Raw genomic sequence first — 16,871 nt, forward strand, 5'->3', positions numbered from 1 at the left:
CAAAAAGTAAGCAATACTGACTAAAAATGCAGTTTCACTCTGACTTTAAATCTGCAATGTACAGTATGTGCTGCGTATATAAATGTCTTCATAGTGTTCATTTTACTCCAACAAAGTAGTCTATGCAGTGGGGAGGACACACATACTGTACACACACCCACACACTGGCTATGCAATATGCATACCTGCTACTGCCTGCCCCACAGTGCTCCTTACCGCAGGTGTATGATGCTCGGCAGCTGTTCCACATCTCCAAGGTAGTTGGCCAGCCAGTTCATGGTGTTGCTGACCCCTGACGTGTCTAAGGGCATGGAGTCTGCGGCGGTGAAGTTCTCTCTTTTGATTCTCTCTGGCGTTGCTTCAATGATGTGCTCTGCCAGAGTCATCATATTTACCTGTTTTGTTGGGACAAAGAAACCGTCTTTTCAATGTTTATCACTATGTACTTATATTTTAGCGACTGTATATGGTCTACATGTACAGGTTTAATTATTTGGCCCTTTGAAAATGTTGACTTTAATGCCAATGGAGAGGGTAATAATGATGAGAGTGATACAGTAGGAAGCTAAAATTCCTAATCCAGCTCTTCATCTGCTGAAGGAGTAGTAAGACTGAGATGGATTGCTGGAAGAATCCCTTGGCTATGAAAGTGGATCAATAGAGAGAGTTTATTATTCGGTGATGGTCATCGACAGAGTGCCAGGTTGGCCTGTTGTGTACCGCCTACCCAATGTAGAAGGTGGACACAAAGGAGGTGGCATGGTGCTGTAACATCCAATTTAAATCTCGTTTTGCCACAGCAAGATAGAGGATTTAAATTGGACAAAAAAAAGCTTGGCATGCATGCCACTTTCCAGAGAGGTGCCACTAAAATTTCCATACTACATATTACTGGGCGGCTGTGGCTCAGGGGGAAGAGCGGGCTGTTAATCAAAAGATCGGTGGTTCAATCCCTGGTTCCTCCAGGCTTCATGTTGAAGTGTCCTTGTGCAAGATACTGAACCCCCGAATTGCCCCTGGTGGCTGTTCCACCAGTGTATGAATGTGTGTGAATGCTGGTTTCTGTTTGAGCACTTAGGCTCAGTGTGTGAATGGTGAATGCAATCTGATACTATACAATACATGTAATGAAAGAAGTATAATACAATGTGCTTCATATATAAGGCTTCTAATTTTGATTGTACCAATTTTCACATAAAAATATATTTTAAAAATTTTAAAAATCAGTTACAACATATTTCCCTCCTGATTTTTTCTTATGTGCTGCAAGAAGACACATACTTTGTTATGCCATCTCCATGATGCAGGCATTTAAATCAACAGCAAAACATTTTTAAACCTTTCATCTGTAGCTGTACTAGTACCAAATTCTACACATTTAACTGCCTAATCAATAAGTAATCAGTTGTTTTGTTATTCTCACCTGCAGGTCATCCATCTGTGTAAGACAGTCCTGGTTCTCCAGATCTTCCCGATAAGATAATAGTTCTGCATCAGCCATTTCTCTGTCTGCCATCACCAGCATGCCTAGCTGTTCCCGCTGACGTAACCGGTTGACCAGTTTCTCCTTCCCCAGGCTGCTGCTTCCACTGACCCCCAGCGTCTTCCTCCCCAAGCCGCTGCTGGCGAAACTCTCTCTGGACGTCCATCTGGTTGTCCCTGTGCTGCCTCCTGTAGACAGGCCCTTGTCTGAGCTCAGGCCCTCTGAGGACAAGCTCTTGGGGCTAGAGGACAGCTTGTGGAGCTGTTGCTGCTCCAGGCTCAGAGGAACAGACATAGCCTTGTCAGGCCGAGTTTGAAACTGTTCTGGGTTGGGTTTATGTTTTTTAGCTAATGGGAGGTCTCTTTGACCCTCGCTGCTGTAGTAGTTAGAGGGCTCTGACCTTGGCCTTCTCAAGTCTGCAAAAAAACACAACATATAACAATAAGCTGCATAATAAACAAGACTTTGTTTGTCACAGGCTAACAGAAAATTAGGCCTCTTCCAGTCAGTGACTTATGAGAGGCCATCGGCTTAACCAGTTTTTCTCTAAGTGTACAGTAAGAGACAGAGGCAAAAAGATAACTGTACTGGCCTGGATTGAGGCCTGTGGTGCTGGATGTGGTTGTAGTGGTGGCAGGACCCCCTTTCTTGCCACTGGGTGCTACTACACTGTTGTTTGCCCAGCTGACCATCCAGCTGTCTGTGGTGGAGGTGTCGGGGGCTGGGGAGAAAGACATGCGAGTTGTGGGTGGTAGAGGGGCTGGTGACTGCTGCTCTTCCCTTTGTAGCTGCTCGAGACATTCAGCCAATTTGGTATGGCCACGAGATCGGGCAATTGAGAGGGGTAAGCGGCCCAGAGAATCTGGGATAGCTAGGGCACGTCTGTCCCATTTATACAGGACGACTGCTGCCTCCAGGTGACCCAGTGCACATGCCCACATCTGGATGGAAAACAGACAGAAAAACAGGAAAAAGAAGCAAAGAGAAACAGAGTTAGTGGGTTTCATCACACCAAACCGACAACTTATCTCACCACACTAGGATTTCCTTCATTATTGCTCACACTGTTCAAAACTTAACTTAACTTCAGCTCTCTTACCAGAGGTGTGCAGGAGAAGTGATCTACATTGAGAGGGTCCACTTCCAACTCCAAATCAATACTATCAGCATGCTTGGTGCTGGATGGAAGAGAGAAAACAATTAGCTTCTCACCACTATGTAGTGTGGTGCATGCCAATTACAAGCCAAAGCACCCTTATACAGTAAAGTATGTAGAGTAATTTTTGCTCACCGCCACTTGATGAGTGTCTGGATGAGGGTGGCATAGCCTTGTCCTGCAGCCAGGTGAAGGAGTGTCATGCCTCTGAAGGTTTTGGAGTGGATTAAATGTTTGGACTTGGCCCAGCAAGCTCTGCTCATCATCTTCTCACAGACCACCACGACACGGCTCTCAAAGGAGCTACTGGCCTGCATCTGGCCAGATACACACTCACATAAACAAAAGAGGAAATCATATTTAGTCATTGTATACACCCCTTTAACAAAACAACAGAAAAATCAATAACCTTTGTTATAGGAAAGACACCCTCAAATAAAATGTATTATTGTAGTTAGTTATTCAGTACTTTTGACAGTCTATAAAGACAAAACACACATGTGCTCGCTGTGCAATGTCACATGTACAATGATTGTCTTTATGCCCAATATATGACTAGCATGGTATGGTTTTTACCTGTGTCTGGCTGTTGTTACCTCCACCTCCTCCCCCTCCTCCTCCTCCTCCTCCTCCTCCTCCTCCTCCTCCCCCCCCTGTTCCTCCCCCAGCTCCACCACTCCCTGCACTGCTCGGCTGCTGGTGGCTGGCCATCTCTGCCATCCTCCTCTCCATCTGCTCCAAGCGCTCCAGGATAGACATTCTGAACTGGTTATCTGTGCAAACAGTGGGACACAGAAGAGCACGTCAGCACACAAGTAGCATCCAGTGTGCAAAAAAAATCTTTGCTGTTACCAGCACAAACAACCCTGTGTCCTGACAAGACAAATGATCACACAGTGTGCACCAGCTGCACCAAATATGTTGCTCTGAGCAGCATTAAGACTGTCGCAGTGACTTGGGGCTGAACATCATGAGGCATACAATCAACCATTCAAGAACAAAAGTCTTTTTCTTAGATACTTTAAAGCTGACTTTCAGTTTACCAGACTTTCACAATACCATCAATCATTAACTTCATCAAAATAATCGCCTTTACTAAAATAACCTTTAAAGCTTATCAATCATCTGCTAAAGTCTGCGATCACTAAACACCTGCCGCCATCTCTCATGCACCACTCAAACACACACCCAGCAGACTAATACAGGTTGAATGATTGGCCAATGAGTGGGGGCATGTTAAATGTGTCCACCCTTTCACAAAGGACTTCAGACATGCTCTGGGCAGAGCGCACAGCTGAAGGCCCTCTTCAGTTGATTAAGTACACCCTATTATGGCCAAGGAATCCCAGCCCACCCCTCTTCCATGAGCCTGTATTGTAGGAGGACTAAGAAGCTGACAGTGCAGAATCAAACAAACTTGCACCTGTACTGAGTAGCCTGAAAACGCAGGCTTTCCATACATCAAGGTGGATAGAGGTATATAAGATTGTGTTTACATGCTGCTTAGGAGGCAGCACTGCTTTGTACCCTGTGTCAGTCAGTGTAGTTCTATTTCATTCTTCTCGTATATACGCAGGACGAGTCAATACACCAAAAAAGTGTAAATGTAGGGCACACGCCCTAGTATAAAACCCGATCGTCATCACACAATGTGTTCCTTTAATCTTCTCACATTTGAAAAAGCTAATAGCAGTTCAATTTGTCACATTGCATTTGGCCTCGTAACCTGAGGGTTGGTGCTTCATTTTCACATTCACCAGAGGTTGCGGTAGGCTGATTGACAGTGGGAATCTTGCTGTTACGGTTTGTGCTGAAAAAGTTACAGCTAGACAGGTAAGTAGGCTAACGTAAGTCTCGGATATCCAATGTTAGTGTTAAAAGTTGTGTTAAAAGTCTTTGATGAGTTACATTATTCGTTGCCTTGTTAGCACTCTGCTCTCAGAGGGATACAATATCATTAATTAGGTGTAAATGACTGGGGTAGTCACTTGTTAAGTGCTGAAATGCACTGCTACTGCTGATGTTAGTAAGATTGTTTATGGCAGGCTCTGACGCAGAAGGGGTTAGCCAGCGAACAGCGGTACCAGATTTCCGTAGGGGTGGACAACACTATTGTTGTTGAGTATGAAAATAGTTTGTTAAAGAGTGGCAGTATAGCACTGGCTGTATACTAAATGTGGGTGCTACCTACCTATCAGTGTATTTTTGTAGGGACTGATTCACTTCATGACATGTTGAGCTCATATGTCTGTAACTCCTGCATGGCGCCACTCCAAGGTTAGGTGAAAGAAAGGCAAGACAAGGAGAGAGACAAGGCCTATGATGTTTTTCTCAGGATTCTGCTGGTGGACGATTATGTGGATCAGAAGCTGGCTGGTCCACAATGAAGCAAGTAACTCAGATGGCTTTAGCACGCCTGGGGCTGGAAAAAGCGCCTGTGGCGGCAACGCCTTCAAGTGAGGTTCTGGTCAAATCGCAAATCATTCTCCCATCACAGCAGTGATTTCAGAAACTTGGCTGCCATGCAGGAGGCAGGTGACAATGGTTTAGACCGTACGACCCCTGTCATACCTACCATTGGCCCTCAGACCCCATGCACACTGCCCCCATCCACAGTGTCGACTGACTGATGATCTCCTTGCCAGGAGTTATAACATAGCAGAACGCATGGGCCGTATTGGTAATAGCTTTTCTAACCTCATCCTGGCTCTGTCTCAGACCGTGCAGGAATTTGGTGCTCCTCTGCCCAGACTCACAGTGATGCATCCCTTCAGATCCCGCAAATCCCTGGCCCTAAGCCAGGAACTATCAGCCCTCCTAGAAAAAGATTTGGCTCAGTGTGTTCTATTCAGTGTATTTTTTTAATTCTGAAGAAGAATGGCAGGTTACGCCCAATCCTAGACCAGAGGGAAGGTTTTATTCCCCCAGTGGTGCAGAGCACTGGGTAAGCACTGCTTAGTAACATCATTCTATGTTTCCTGCAGTCGCTGCATGGCGGCAGATGTGCATCATGAGAGTGGACAACAAAAATGTGTGGTCACACTATCTGTTTAGTCAGTTCTTGAAGGGCGCACAGAGGCTTAGACCATCAGTAGTCACTGTAGTACTTGAAATCAGTGTTGAGGTGCTTGGGTGGTTTTGAACCAGTTGAGGTGGTTGTCTGCTAAGACAGCATTTCTGCTTGCTATCAAATCAGCAAAATTAGTTGTCTATCAGAGAGCCAGAAGTACATTACATTTATTCATTTAGCTGACGCTTTTATCCAAAGCGACTTACAATTGCACCCTTAGCAATTAGGGGTTAAGCGTCTTGATCAGGGACACATTGGTGGATGGGTCACAGTTGGGGATTGAACCCAGGTCTCTCACACCAAAGGCATGTGTCTTATCCATTGCACCATCGCCACCCCTTGGGTCTACCTAAATGGTTCAGGGGTTACACTCCTACCAAGTCCATACTTCGTGCTGAAGAGGGGGCCTCCCTTGCATGAAAACCAAGCTATCGAGTTGGCTGCATTCAGTCCACCAGGCTCATCTAAAGGGCCAGTGGGGCTGTCACAACAGGGTTCGGGCACTAAAGTCATATGTGGAGGCCAATGCCAATGTATGCAAGTCTGATAAACATTTTGTTTGCTATGGGGGTTGTAGGAAGGGTAAAGCTCTATCAAAACAGAGACTTTTGATTATGGGTGTGATTCTGCATGTTTATAGCTAAAGCACTGCCGTCTGCCGGTCAGGAGGAATGAAATAATTAATAATTCTGGATGACCACCAGAATTGTCTGTCACTCGGAATCTGTGTGAGCTGAGAGTCAAGAGTGTGGGAATATGAGCTGAGCAGGTCCAGAGCAAAATCTGGAATAGTTTACTGGGCCAGGAGTATAGGGAGAGTAGACTGGATGAGCGTTATTTTCAGTAGTTGACCTAAAACAATACGTTATGCAAAATTTGTTTTTAACTTTTATTATAGCCTACCAAATGTTCAATATACAATAGGCCTGATTTAATTTAAACATGTTCATTATGTTGTTGTTTGTTTGTTGTAGCCTACAGTTTACTGATTAACTTTAAAATGTAGGCTATTTGACTGTTTTGATCTGCAGTGGAATTAAGCAATTGTTAAATGAATAAACCCGCCACACTGCGGTGGTCATCACTCAATTTAAAGTGCTCCCACACAGCTGAGGGCTTCGACATTTAGTTTTCCCTTTATGAACTGGAGCATTATGTTCACTGCTGTGAGCGGGGATCAGGCGTGCAAAAAAACCCTGAATATTTGAATCTCAGAACTGGAAATCGAATACCTACTCAACGCATTATTATTTGAATATTCGGGTCCAGTCCTTGTTATAACGGTAGGGTTTTATACTAGGGCATGTGCTGCACCTTATTGCATGGTTACAGGTGACTTTGTTGGTATAATGACTCGACCTACACATATATGAGATGGAGATATCCGGTGCTCAAGCACCAGAAATCATAGAACCACAGTTACACTTGTAACTTTTACGTTACAAGTGTAACAAGTGTATACTTTTAAGAGCTGTCTCTGCTCAGGTTTTCAGCCTTGCAACAAAAAAAGCTATTTTCTCTGTCTGACATATAGAACACATTGTATAATTCAATACCTGAGAGGGGAGAGCAAGTGACTTCTAAGACTTTTACATGTATTTAATTAGCGAAAAAATACAAGGTGTAACTGAAAAATTAAGCAGACCGTAACATTGATCACTACACAAAATGTATTTTAGTAACTAATATTAAAATGTCCACACAAATATAAACACTGCAATTTAAACCTGTTGCAATATGTTTGTAAGATTGTTAAACACAAAGCTCACTGAGACATTTAGGAAACCCCCCACAAACATTCACCTACACACAAACAAACAACAAACACTTGTGAGTGTGAATATCCTTGCACACATGCACACACACACACACACACACACACACAAAGTATGCTGTGTACAGACAGTGGAATGGGATGGGCACAGAGAGCCCACTGCAGCAGGGAGTATAGAAGACTGCATTAGCATTCCCCATTTAGCCACTATGAGGCCGTTTCTGTGGCAACCTGCTGCCGAGCAGTAACTAGGCGACAGGAAGATGGCTGTGTGTATGGTCTGCCTGCGTGCTATTGGCTTATTGATGAAGGGGAGGAGAAGGACTCAGTTCTCCAGCAAAAAAATGGAGATAGAGGGGCAAACAATGAAAAGAAGTCAATAAATCTTTTTTGCTGTGCTTTTGTGTACTTGGCCTACTCTCTTTTATCAGTGTTGACGCCGTAGGTAAGGACCTAATGACTCTAAGTGGGGAGTCTTCACAGCACGACCTGGTGACATTTGCGCTTTACGCTATCTTGGCAGTCATGGCTCAGGGCTCCGTGGAGAGCTAATGTCACAGTCAGACCTCCTATAAGCCACTGAAAAAGAGGTCAGGTAACTGCTATCATTGGACAGAAAAACATAATGTCACTGGCTTGTAAATTACTACTCTCAGTGACAATATGCTGCACTGTGAATAATGGACTTAGAGCACAACACTGAGGTCTCTGCCGTCAATCCATGTGTGCTGTAGACTGTCTACGTGGGCCTGGTGTCAGATCAGCAGATCACTCTCTTATCATGCAAGAAAGATGCTTGGAGTGTTTGCAGTGCTTCTTCCTATGTGAGATCCAACTTCACCTATCCACATGGTGACTTGTAGAAACAGTTGAGAGCCTGTTCCAGACTGAGTGCTTATGTCAGGAGGGCAGTCAGAGGTATGGGATAGGTCACAGCACTACAACCTGCCTTGGAAAAAGGCTTTGCTCTCCCTCTCCCTTTGGCTGACAGGGGGGGAGAGATGTTGACAGAGAGATGGAGTGAGAGAGAGAAGGGATAGTTAGCAGGAGGCTGACATGTCTTTGTTCAGACCCAGTGCTGCAGTGTGCTGCAGTGCAGATGATGTCATCTCCACCTGCTGCCTGCTGCTCCAAATGCGATGCACGTCCACTGCAGAGGGAGGATGGGGGTAGAGACGAGTGGGAGGAGACAGGGAGGAGACATGGAAGGTGAGCAGCCAAACAGAACTGTAACAACATGGTTACGTCGTTAACGCCCTCCCACTCTCCGGTTTACTCCCTTGTGACGGTGTGTGGCAGCAGACGTGGTCACTCTCACACATTTAGGGCAGACTGTGACATGCTATTTTAAAAAGCAGTTGGGTGCAAAAATGAGGCAGAGCTCCAAGCATTATATTTAGAACACCTGAAATGAAGGAAAGTTGATTAGCCAACCGAAGTGTCCATTACACCTGTCATGACACAAATATGCCTATCGCTTGTGGAGATTTATTATCCATCTTCCCCTTGCTTCTAGTGATGTATTCTGCTGCAAGACTTGGACCCTTGCGAACTTTCCCCATCCAAATTGAATATGAAAACCACAAAAGGAGAGGAAGCTCTTGAAAAAAACCTACATTAATTTTATGCTTCAATTCATCAATTCTCTCACATGTCTATTTACCTGAACTGATCTCTGTTGTGGGTTATACTGTGGCGTGTTAAGTGTTATCTAGTAAGAGTTCTTTTAATGAGAGCAGCTAACAGAGTTAAGAGTGAATATTTCTTTCTGTATAATCTGTTACATAACAACTGGAGTGTGCTTTTTGCAATTACAGTCAATACGTGGCTAAATGATGACCTGACTTGTCTCCACTTAGAAGTGAGAGGAAAACCTCTCACCTTTGGGACGAGATCCTGGATAGGATGGGGAAATACCACATTTTTCTTTTAATAAGAGTGACAGTTGCCTTGGCTAAGGAGGGAACACTACACATCAAGAATGTAAAAAAAAAAAACACCCACATAATACTCTTATTAACTTTTATGACTGGTAACCCATGTGAGTAATTTTGTCGCTTGCCTTGGACTGACACTCCTTAGAATAAATTACTAGTGTTATCATCATGGCACCCAACAGACACTGGCCCATGACCTGTCCTGTCATTAAGAAGCTGGGCTCCATGGGGAAAGTCACATGTCTAGTGTCGGAAGTCACTTCTGCGTAAGATCCACAGCAGAAGTATTGTAACATCCTTTCTGCATTATAAAACTAGTGCCTGTTCTCCGCAGAGTTAGTGATGACTATTGTGTGTCACTGTGGCTCTTCTGTTGCTTCTCATCAGCTTCTCTCAAAGGACACTCGTGTCCTCTTAGAGAAGCAGAGAGCACAGGACCTGTAAGATGTGCATTACGTTTTAAACCACACGTCACGGCCCTGTTCAATGTGATGTGTCTCATCTCTGGGAGATGAGCAGCTCCTCATGAGACAGGTTGATATACAGATGGATAAGGTAAGGAAGGACAGGGCTGTTTTATTGACACTCAGTGGAGCAGTGGGAGTGAGAACAGGCTGAAGGGAGGAAGAAGACAGCAGGAGAGATTACAGGTAAAGGACAAGGGTGAAGTGAGATGAGAAGACAGTAGTTGAGTAATTTATATAGTGAACTGCCTGATAGAGTGTGGAAGGACATCTTTAATTCTTACTTCTGAACCTCTGGTTGTGTTCATGCCAATCAAATATAGTGCTGGACCTCATTATCTCTCTGCAGCCAGTCAGCTTCTCACATGTAATCCTGTAGATAGATCGGAGGGCAGCCTCCCTTTGGGTCTCTGTGTGAGCTGACTGACAGGGGCTGGTATTTGTGACCATGCAGGGGAAGGGGCCAGGCCATCTGGTAGCAGCCCTCGCAGCTGGAACATATGGCTGCCTGTTGATCAAAGGCCGACTTTACTTTGACATAGTGTAATGGCCGGTTGTGGTTTTGTTCTGTCTGTTGTAAGTTTGTCTTCCTTTATATTCTTGTTTGCAGAGTGATAACATAAAATTTTGTTGTTTAAAGAATAATAGTGTATGTGACAGAGACATCTTTTGTATATACAATCTGTCATTGTGGGATCAAATCTATTTGAGGATGCCATCTATCCATCCATCTGCTATATGGCCTACCCTGCTCAGGGTCAGGGGGGGTGGGGCGAGAGGTATCCACACAAGGCTAACACTCATAAACAGACAAATCCATTCACATTCACACTTTAACTCTTTGGACTTTGGACTGTTGGAAACTGGATCACCTCGAGGAAACCCCTCAGGCACAGGGTGAACATGTAGACTCCACACAGAAACAAAAGCAAATAAAATGACTGCTACAGATTCATACATGATTTGCCATTTTAATGCTCTATATCATGTTTGCTTTGTATACCCTGTCCCTCAATCCAAAATCATTTAGTCAGAAGGCAAATGCTTATAGCTTACTGGTTTTGCATACAACAACTTGCAACCTGTACACAGCAGCAGAAATCCTTTCCACACAAGGAAATCAGCTTTGTTAAGCCAGCCAGATGCATGTATCACTGGAATTCTTCTCTTCAACAGAACTCATCAACGTGTGGAAAATACAATATTCAGAGGCATTATGTCCAGTCAGACAATTCTGTCTCACCACTGTTTCCACAGATAATTTATTCTCAACCATATACAGCAGTTTAATAACTGCAAACAAAGGTCACAATGCTTGACTGATACTCTTCTGTTCTGCCACAAAGGTGAAGCAGCTCTTAACCTACTGGCATTTGTCCAGCTATATAGGTCAATATGAGTACAGTCTAAATGCTGAATAGATACATTGTGTCATACTGAAGGTAAAATGCCAAGAGTGCACACCATGGGGATTTACTGTCATCTGCTATCACACTAATAGAGTAGTACAGTATTGGCTTTTTGTCTTAGAGAGTAGGGTAGGTTTTTTTTAATAGATGTTCAATTGATACAGAAACACGTACATATCATTAGCTTCCTATTTGCATTAACAACTACATGCTACTTGACACATCAGCGGCAGGCAGGAGTGCGAATGAGAGATGAGTGGAGAAATAATATCAAAGATGAATCAATCTGATATAAAACAAGGCGGCCCAAAGGAATAGGACGTCTCCAAAGCTTTCCATTAATAGTAAGACAACACAGTCAGGCTAAATGCATTCACAGGAATCTCAGCTTGTTCAGTCCCTTTTCTCTAAATCTTTTTCAACATTCTACTTAAAATCATATTTCCGTCTTTTGTCACCTACTGGAATCCAACCTACGGCATATTGTATTGTAGCAACAATTGTAATTTACAAGTGAGGACAGACAGGAGAGTGAGCAGAGAGAGAGACCTGAGACTTAAAGAAATTTGATCTTGAATCTGATATAATGTATGTTTGATTTGAGACTATTTTACAGCCTCTTTTTAAATTTGGTCTTATAACATCTCAGAGGGATAAAACTGCATAGCATGAACAGGAACTGAACTTGAATTTGCAGACTGGTCGACAAACAAAAAACAAAACTTACAACACAGCATAACAGAGGCACTTTCCCTGGATCATAGCTATTAATATACGATACAACTAGCTATGAATACAGAAAAATACATTAACAGCAGACTGGAGAACAGATGTGGACAGTATCATGCATATTCTATATCATAGCATAGACAGATTTTGACTATCCACTATATACTGGACTTAAATGGATTGTAAAGTGATGAAATATAAGGTAACTAGCAAACTGTAAGATAAAAAAAATCAAAGCAATAGTATAAGAGAAGTCAACAACTGTGAGGCCATTGTGAGAAATGACTGTTTCTCTTTAAATGTGCCTGTCTCTTTAAAACATCTTGTCTGGGGTGATCCATCACCTTTAGGTGTAAGCATTCCACGTCACTGCTGCTGTTACTAGTACTACTACTATTGCTCCTGTTATTACTACTACTGGTACAACTACAACAGCTTCCACTTTTTTGTTGATATTATTAGTAATAAATCTGCTACCATAATATAGCTAATGGTATTACTGACAGCATTTCCTAACTAGATAAACAAACAGACAGACAGATAGTGAAAGAGAGAGATAGACAGAAGACACAATCTGCTTATGTTCATGTCCCACATGAGGTACTTAATGCATACAATAGACAAGATGGTCATATATACACATATACATTCATGCTCGTAGATGTCTTCAAACATATGCTTACATACACATATCTAAATGCAGATATATATATATATATATATATACATACACACACACACACACACATCTATAAAGTTATTTTATTTAAGGCTGATATGGAAAAGTGGATAAAACTCCTGCTAAAGTGATATAATCAATATTGATATTGCTACTCCTGCTTCTGCAACACGCAAACTACTACAAGTACTGCTATACTGCTAACACTACTACCACTCATACAACTAATAAGTTGTTTTGTGTTTCTACTGCTATCAACTATACTATATAAGTAAACCCCTTTGCATTAAAGTGACCACAAAATAGAGTTACTTTGTATTACTATGACTACCTATGCATTAGACCTATGTAAAACAGCTCTGTGGTGATAAATCCAACTTTTTAAAAACATATTCTCCAAGACTTTGGTCTGTTGTATTGTATATCTCACAGTTATTTTAAGAGGCTAAAATATGGGCTATGCATCTTGTTCTATACCTTGAATATAAAACAACTCAAAACGCAATGAGCAACAGGTAGATAAATTTACATCTGCAATTCTCTCACTTTGAATAGTCTGGAAAGCTCTCAACCAACTCAAACTTTGAAGACTAAACGGGATTAACGAGCAGTCGCTGTTCACAGATTTGTGGTGCTGAATCGCTCAGGGGCAGCACTTAAGATAGACTACTGTAGCAACGTGTGCTTTTTATTTCGCCCCATTTTAATTGTTCAATTAGTCCATGCTGTTACTGATGTGAGCCCTGGATGCAATCTGAATGATAAAACATGTACATTTCACCGACGACACGCTGGCCCCGATAACCTGAGCAGCAACAACTCTCTAATGCGCTAGATAGCAAGTAGGCTACTTTCAACAACACGTGAAACAGCACTTGCAGCTGGCAACCTAAGGACACCAGCCTGAAACACAGCGACCACAGAGTTCAAGCAGACTAAAACTGCAAAGAAAGAGTCATAAATACTTGAAATGTGAACGCCAGGTTTTGACGAAAATACTAGGCGCACGAGAGCTTTAAGTTAACTTCCTTTGCAAAATACCAGAAAAACTAATTGTCTCTAAAGGCGTCTTGAGGAGTCCTAAATATGCCCAAGCACTAGTCGTGAGTCAGGAGTTGGCTACTATCAACGTCAACTCTCCAGTGCTCTGCAATGAGGCAGAGTCACATGAAACACTTAAAGAAAGCATGTGGCCAAAACAGACAATTTCTTGAAAAAAACAAACAAACAAAAAACTCCGCTACAGCATAGGCACATGTCAACTACTTAACATGCGGGATGTTCGAAGAAACGTGTAATTTCAACTTCCCCTGGCATACAGGAGAAACACACAGAATATGAAAACAGCCAAAAGACAACGCAAACACAGCACAGCACTACAGCCATAGGTTGAACTTAACACTTCTAACCTTCTATTTTATTTTCCATTGGTAGAGTCCACCTCAAAGCCAAAAATACTGTCTCTTTTGTCTTTTAGGAAACGCAGGTGTCATTCACTGGCATCCTGACCCCAAGAAGTCCAACCAAAGCTGCCTTTCACTCAAATTGCAGTTTTGCCCCAAGAAGTCTTGCGGTCGGGATACCGCATGGTATTAAACGGAGAAACAATTAAAATAGATATCCTTGGTGTAGACTGAATCTCAATCTCAACAGAGCACTCGTCAACAATAGAACAAAGTGAGGGAAGAGAGCGACGTGAGGAGAGCAAGGGGAGAGAGAGAGAGAGAGAGAGAGAGAGGAAGACCGCTCACTTCTCCTCTTCCTCTAATATCCCCCTCCTCTTCACTTGTTTCACCTCACACACATACACACGTTCCTGGTGTTTCTAGTAGTCGCTGCTATTCCAGCCTGCAGTAAAATGACAAATACCGCTGCTAGGAGACGTTGTGCGCACGTGCCGCCGGTAAACAGACGCCCTAATTCCCGTTTGCCGCCTTCTCCTCGAGCCGTGGTCCTGGTCCTAAAAGCTCGCCTCTCATCGTATGGTTATTATAACTGGTTATTTTGCCTATTATAATAACAAGTAGCCTACTGTTAATCAAATAGATCTACTCTGCTCGACGCGTGTGGCTGTTAATTTGGTTCACTGTGCGCCTGCACGGATTCTCCCACACTGGAGAAAGTCGTACAACCGTTCAAAAGACGACTAGATTCGCCATCTAAACTAAATCTTGCTCTGTTTGTGGTAGTTTATCATGTTTACCCAAACACGCCCACTCCTCCGCTCCTGCATTGTGTGTACACGGTCTGCAGTTTGTCACGCCGCGGTGTAGTTAGCTCAGTCAGTCAATAAGCTCCCTTGAACACTAACAGTCAGTATGCCGCTATGCGGGGCTGTAATTTGGCAGTTCCCAGCGAACCTCTCCCGGCTCGGATTGTGGGATCTGAGCTCAGGGACTTATTTGTGCGGACGATGAGTGTTCTGCAGCTCCGACAGCTTTTCTGTCCTGCCCATGGCTCCATACCTGCAGTGCTGCAGAGAAAAGCGCCCCTTCCCCCACTCTGCATTATGACAAATCAAGGCAGGCAGGCAGCTGTGCCATTAGCACATCATAGCACAGTGAGCTTTCCATGGGAGAACAAACTCACAAACATGTATAGCACACCGCTGCGAACACAAAATGTTGCACGTATGGCACGTAGCCTAATGTCAGCAGCCTGTAGTTAATGTGACTGGCTGTAGGGGTTAAATAGCGTGAGTCTGTACAGTCTCATTAGATAACAGTGTATCGAAAGAGGGAAACTAAATGTCTCGCTATCATTCTTCCGTTAGACGTGCAGCGCTTCTTGCTTCTCCTGTTGTGCTCCTTGACTGTGGTCATTATCGATGTGATGACTACACGTGCCCAAGTGATTACACCCTGCCCTACTTCTGAACCAGTTAGACGGTCTAAATATCACGGAGGAAATTGAGTTCCTCTGTCATTACAAAGGGTAAACAAAGGCAAACACATCCAAGCATTTACTTGAAAAATATTCTGTATTCACCTACACATGGAGTTTATAGTGCGCTCTGCAGAAGAGTCGCTGTCCACAGTTCGGTGGTCCTGAAGCTTCTGGTCACACACGCTTTTGCTATAAGCAAGTGGACCCCGGAGGAGCACTCATTTATTGTAGTAACAATCGATCATGTGTGTGATTGGCACACTTCAATATTTCAATAGAAACAATCCTTCCCTTTTCTGTTTGGCTAACGCTCTCCTCTCTCACTGTCACAAACAGGTCCACACAGGGAACCACCTGGTGCCACATCACCTTGGAATAATGTTAATAATTGTAGGGACAAATGATTTTTCAGTAGCTGGGTAGCCGGGTGCAACAATGATGAATTAAGCTGAAGTCTTGCCAAACTTCACGTGAAAATCCCAATGCAGCGATCTTTGTGGATCACTACGTGTCATTGTCATTCAATAAGAGACCATAGATTGCCACAAAACAAAAATACTTGGAGATGGCAGGCAAGGGGTTAATATAAGTAAGGTAATAGGATGGGCTGTGTTTTCCCTGAGACAGTCAGCTCCTCCTTAACTGGTTCTCTGAATGGGCCAGTGAGGCAGTAGGGTATGAATGGCGGAGGGATCCACTGGTACGGGAGCGGCCAATTCTCGATTACTCACTCCCACTCCCTCAAGGGCCGTCTGCAATGCAGCTGTCCTGTGAGCCTGTGCTTTGCCATGCCCTACTTTATCCTGTCAATGCTCAAGCACTGCAGCAATGCTTCCCCAGCAGCGCGTGCACACACACACATATATACACAAACACACAATGACTTACATACTGATTACATTCTGGTGAACATGCCTACAGTAGGTCTTCTGACTCAGACTTAATTTGAATTTAAACGGAATGGAAATTTGCCAACCCTGCAGCATCAATTGTTATGTGTAGAAGACCTCTACAATGCTGATCTACAACAGTTTTTTACTGTAATGGGGTCACATAAAAACATAATTTTCAAATACTCATCACAACCAATGTCCAAATTTGTCATTGCATTTGCACTTCGGTATGCACAATAGCTTTCCTACTGGCTGATTTTAACAAAGACAAGATGAAAAAATGAAAGCATTCTCTCACTAGACTGACCTTAAAGTAAAGCTTCAAATATGACATGTGGTATTTTATTTGCACATCTCAGAACAACAGACTACAAAGTGAAAATGAAAATGT

The 16,871-nt window shown here is 43.3% G+C and overlaps 1 protein-coding gene across 4 annotated transcripts in view; it reads right to left on the bottom strand.

The window, feature by feature from the left end:
• The window catches only part of camta1a (calmodulin binding transcription activator 1a), a 291,229-nt gene that overhangs the window by 10,749 nt on the left and 263,609 nt on the right, over positions 1-16,871 (bottom strand). For 3 of the 4 annotated variants that reach the window (XM_046055766.1, XM_046055767.1, XM_046055765.1), the window contains 6 exons: positions 3,216-3,412; positions 2,775-2,971; positions 2,583-2,661; positions 2,076-2,424; positions 1,424-1,899; positions 217-395 (listed from right to left, as the gene is read on the bottom strand). In XM_046055766.1, the coding sequence (XP_045911722.1) occupies positions 217-395; positions 1,424-1,899; positions 2,076-2,424; positions 2,583-2,661; positions 2,775-2,971; positions 3,216-3,412 (1,477 nt within the window). The remainder of the gene's footprint in view (positions 1-216; positions 396-1,423; positions 1,900-2,075; positions 2,425-2,582; positions 2,662-2,774; positions 2,972-3,215; positions 3,413-16,871) is intronic. The other variant, XM_046055768.1, reaches the window with a different exon arrangement.

Source organism: Micropterus dolomieu, linkage group LG08, assembly GCF_021292245.1.
Source record: "Micropterus dolomieu isolate WLL.071019.BEF.003 ecotype Adirondacks linkage group LG08, ASM2129224v1, whole genome shotgun sequence".
Classification (NCBI taxonomy): Eukaryota; Metazoa; Chordata; class Actinopteri; order Centrarchiformes; family Centrarchidae; genus Micropterus; species Micropterus dolomieu.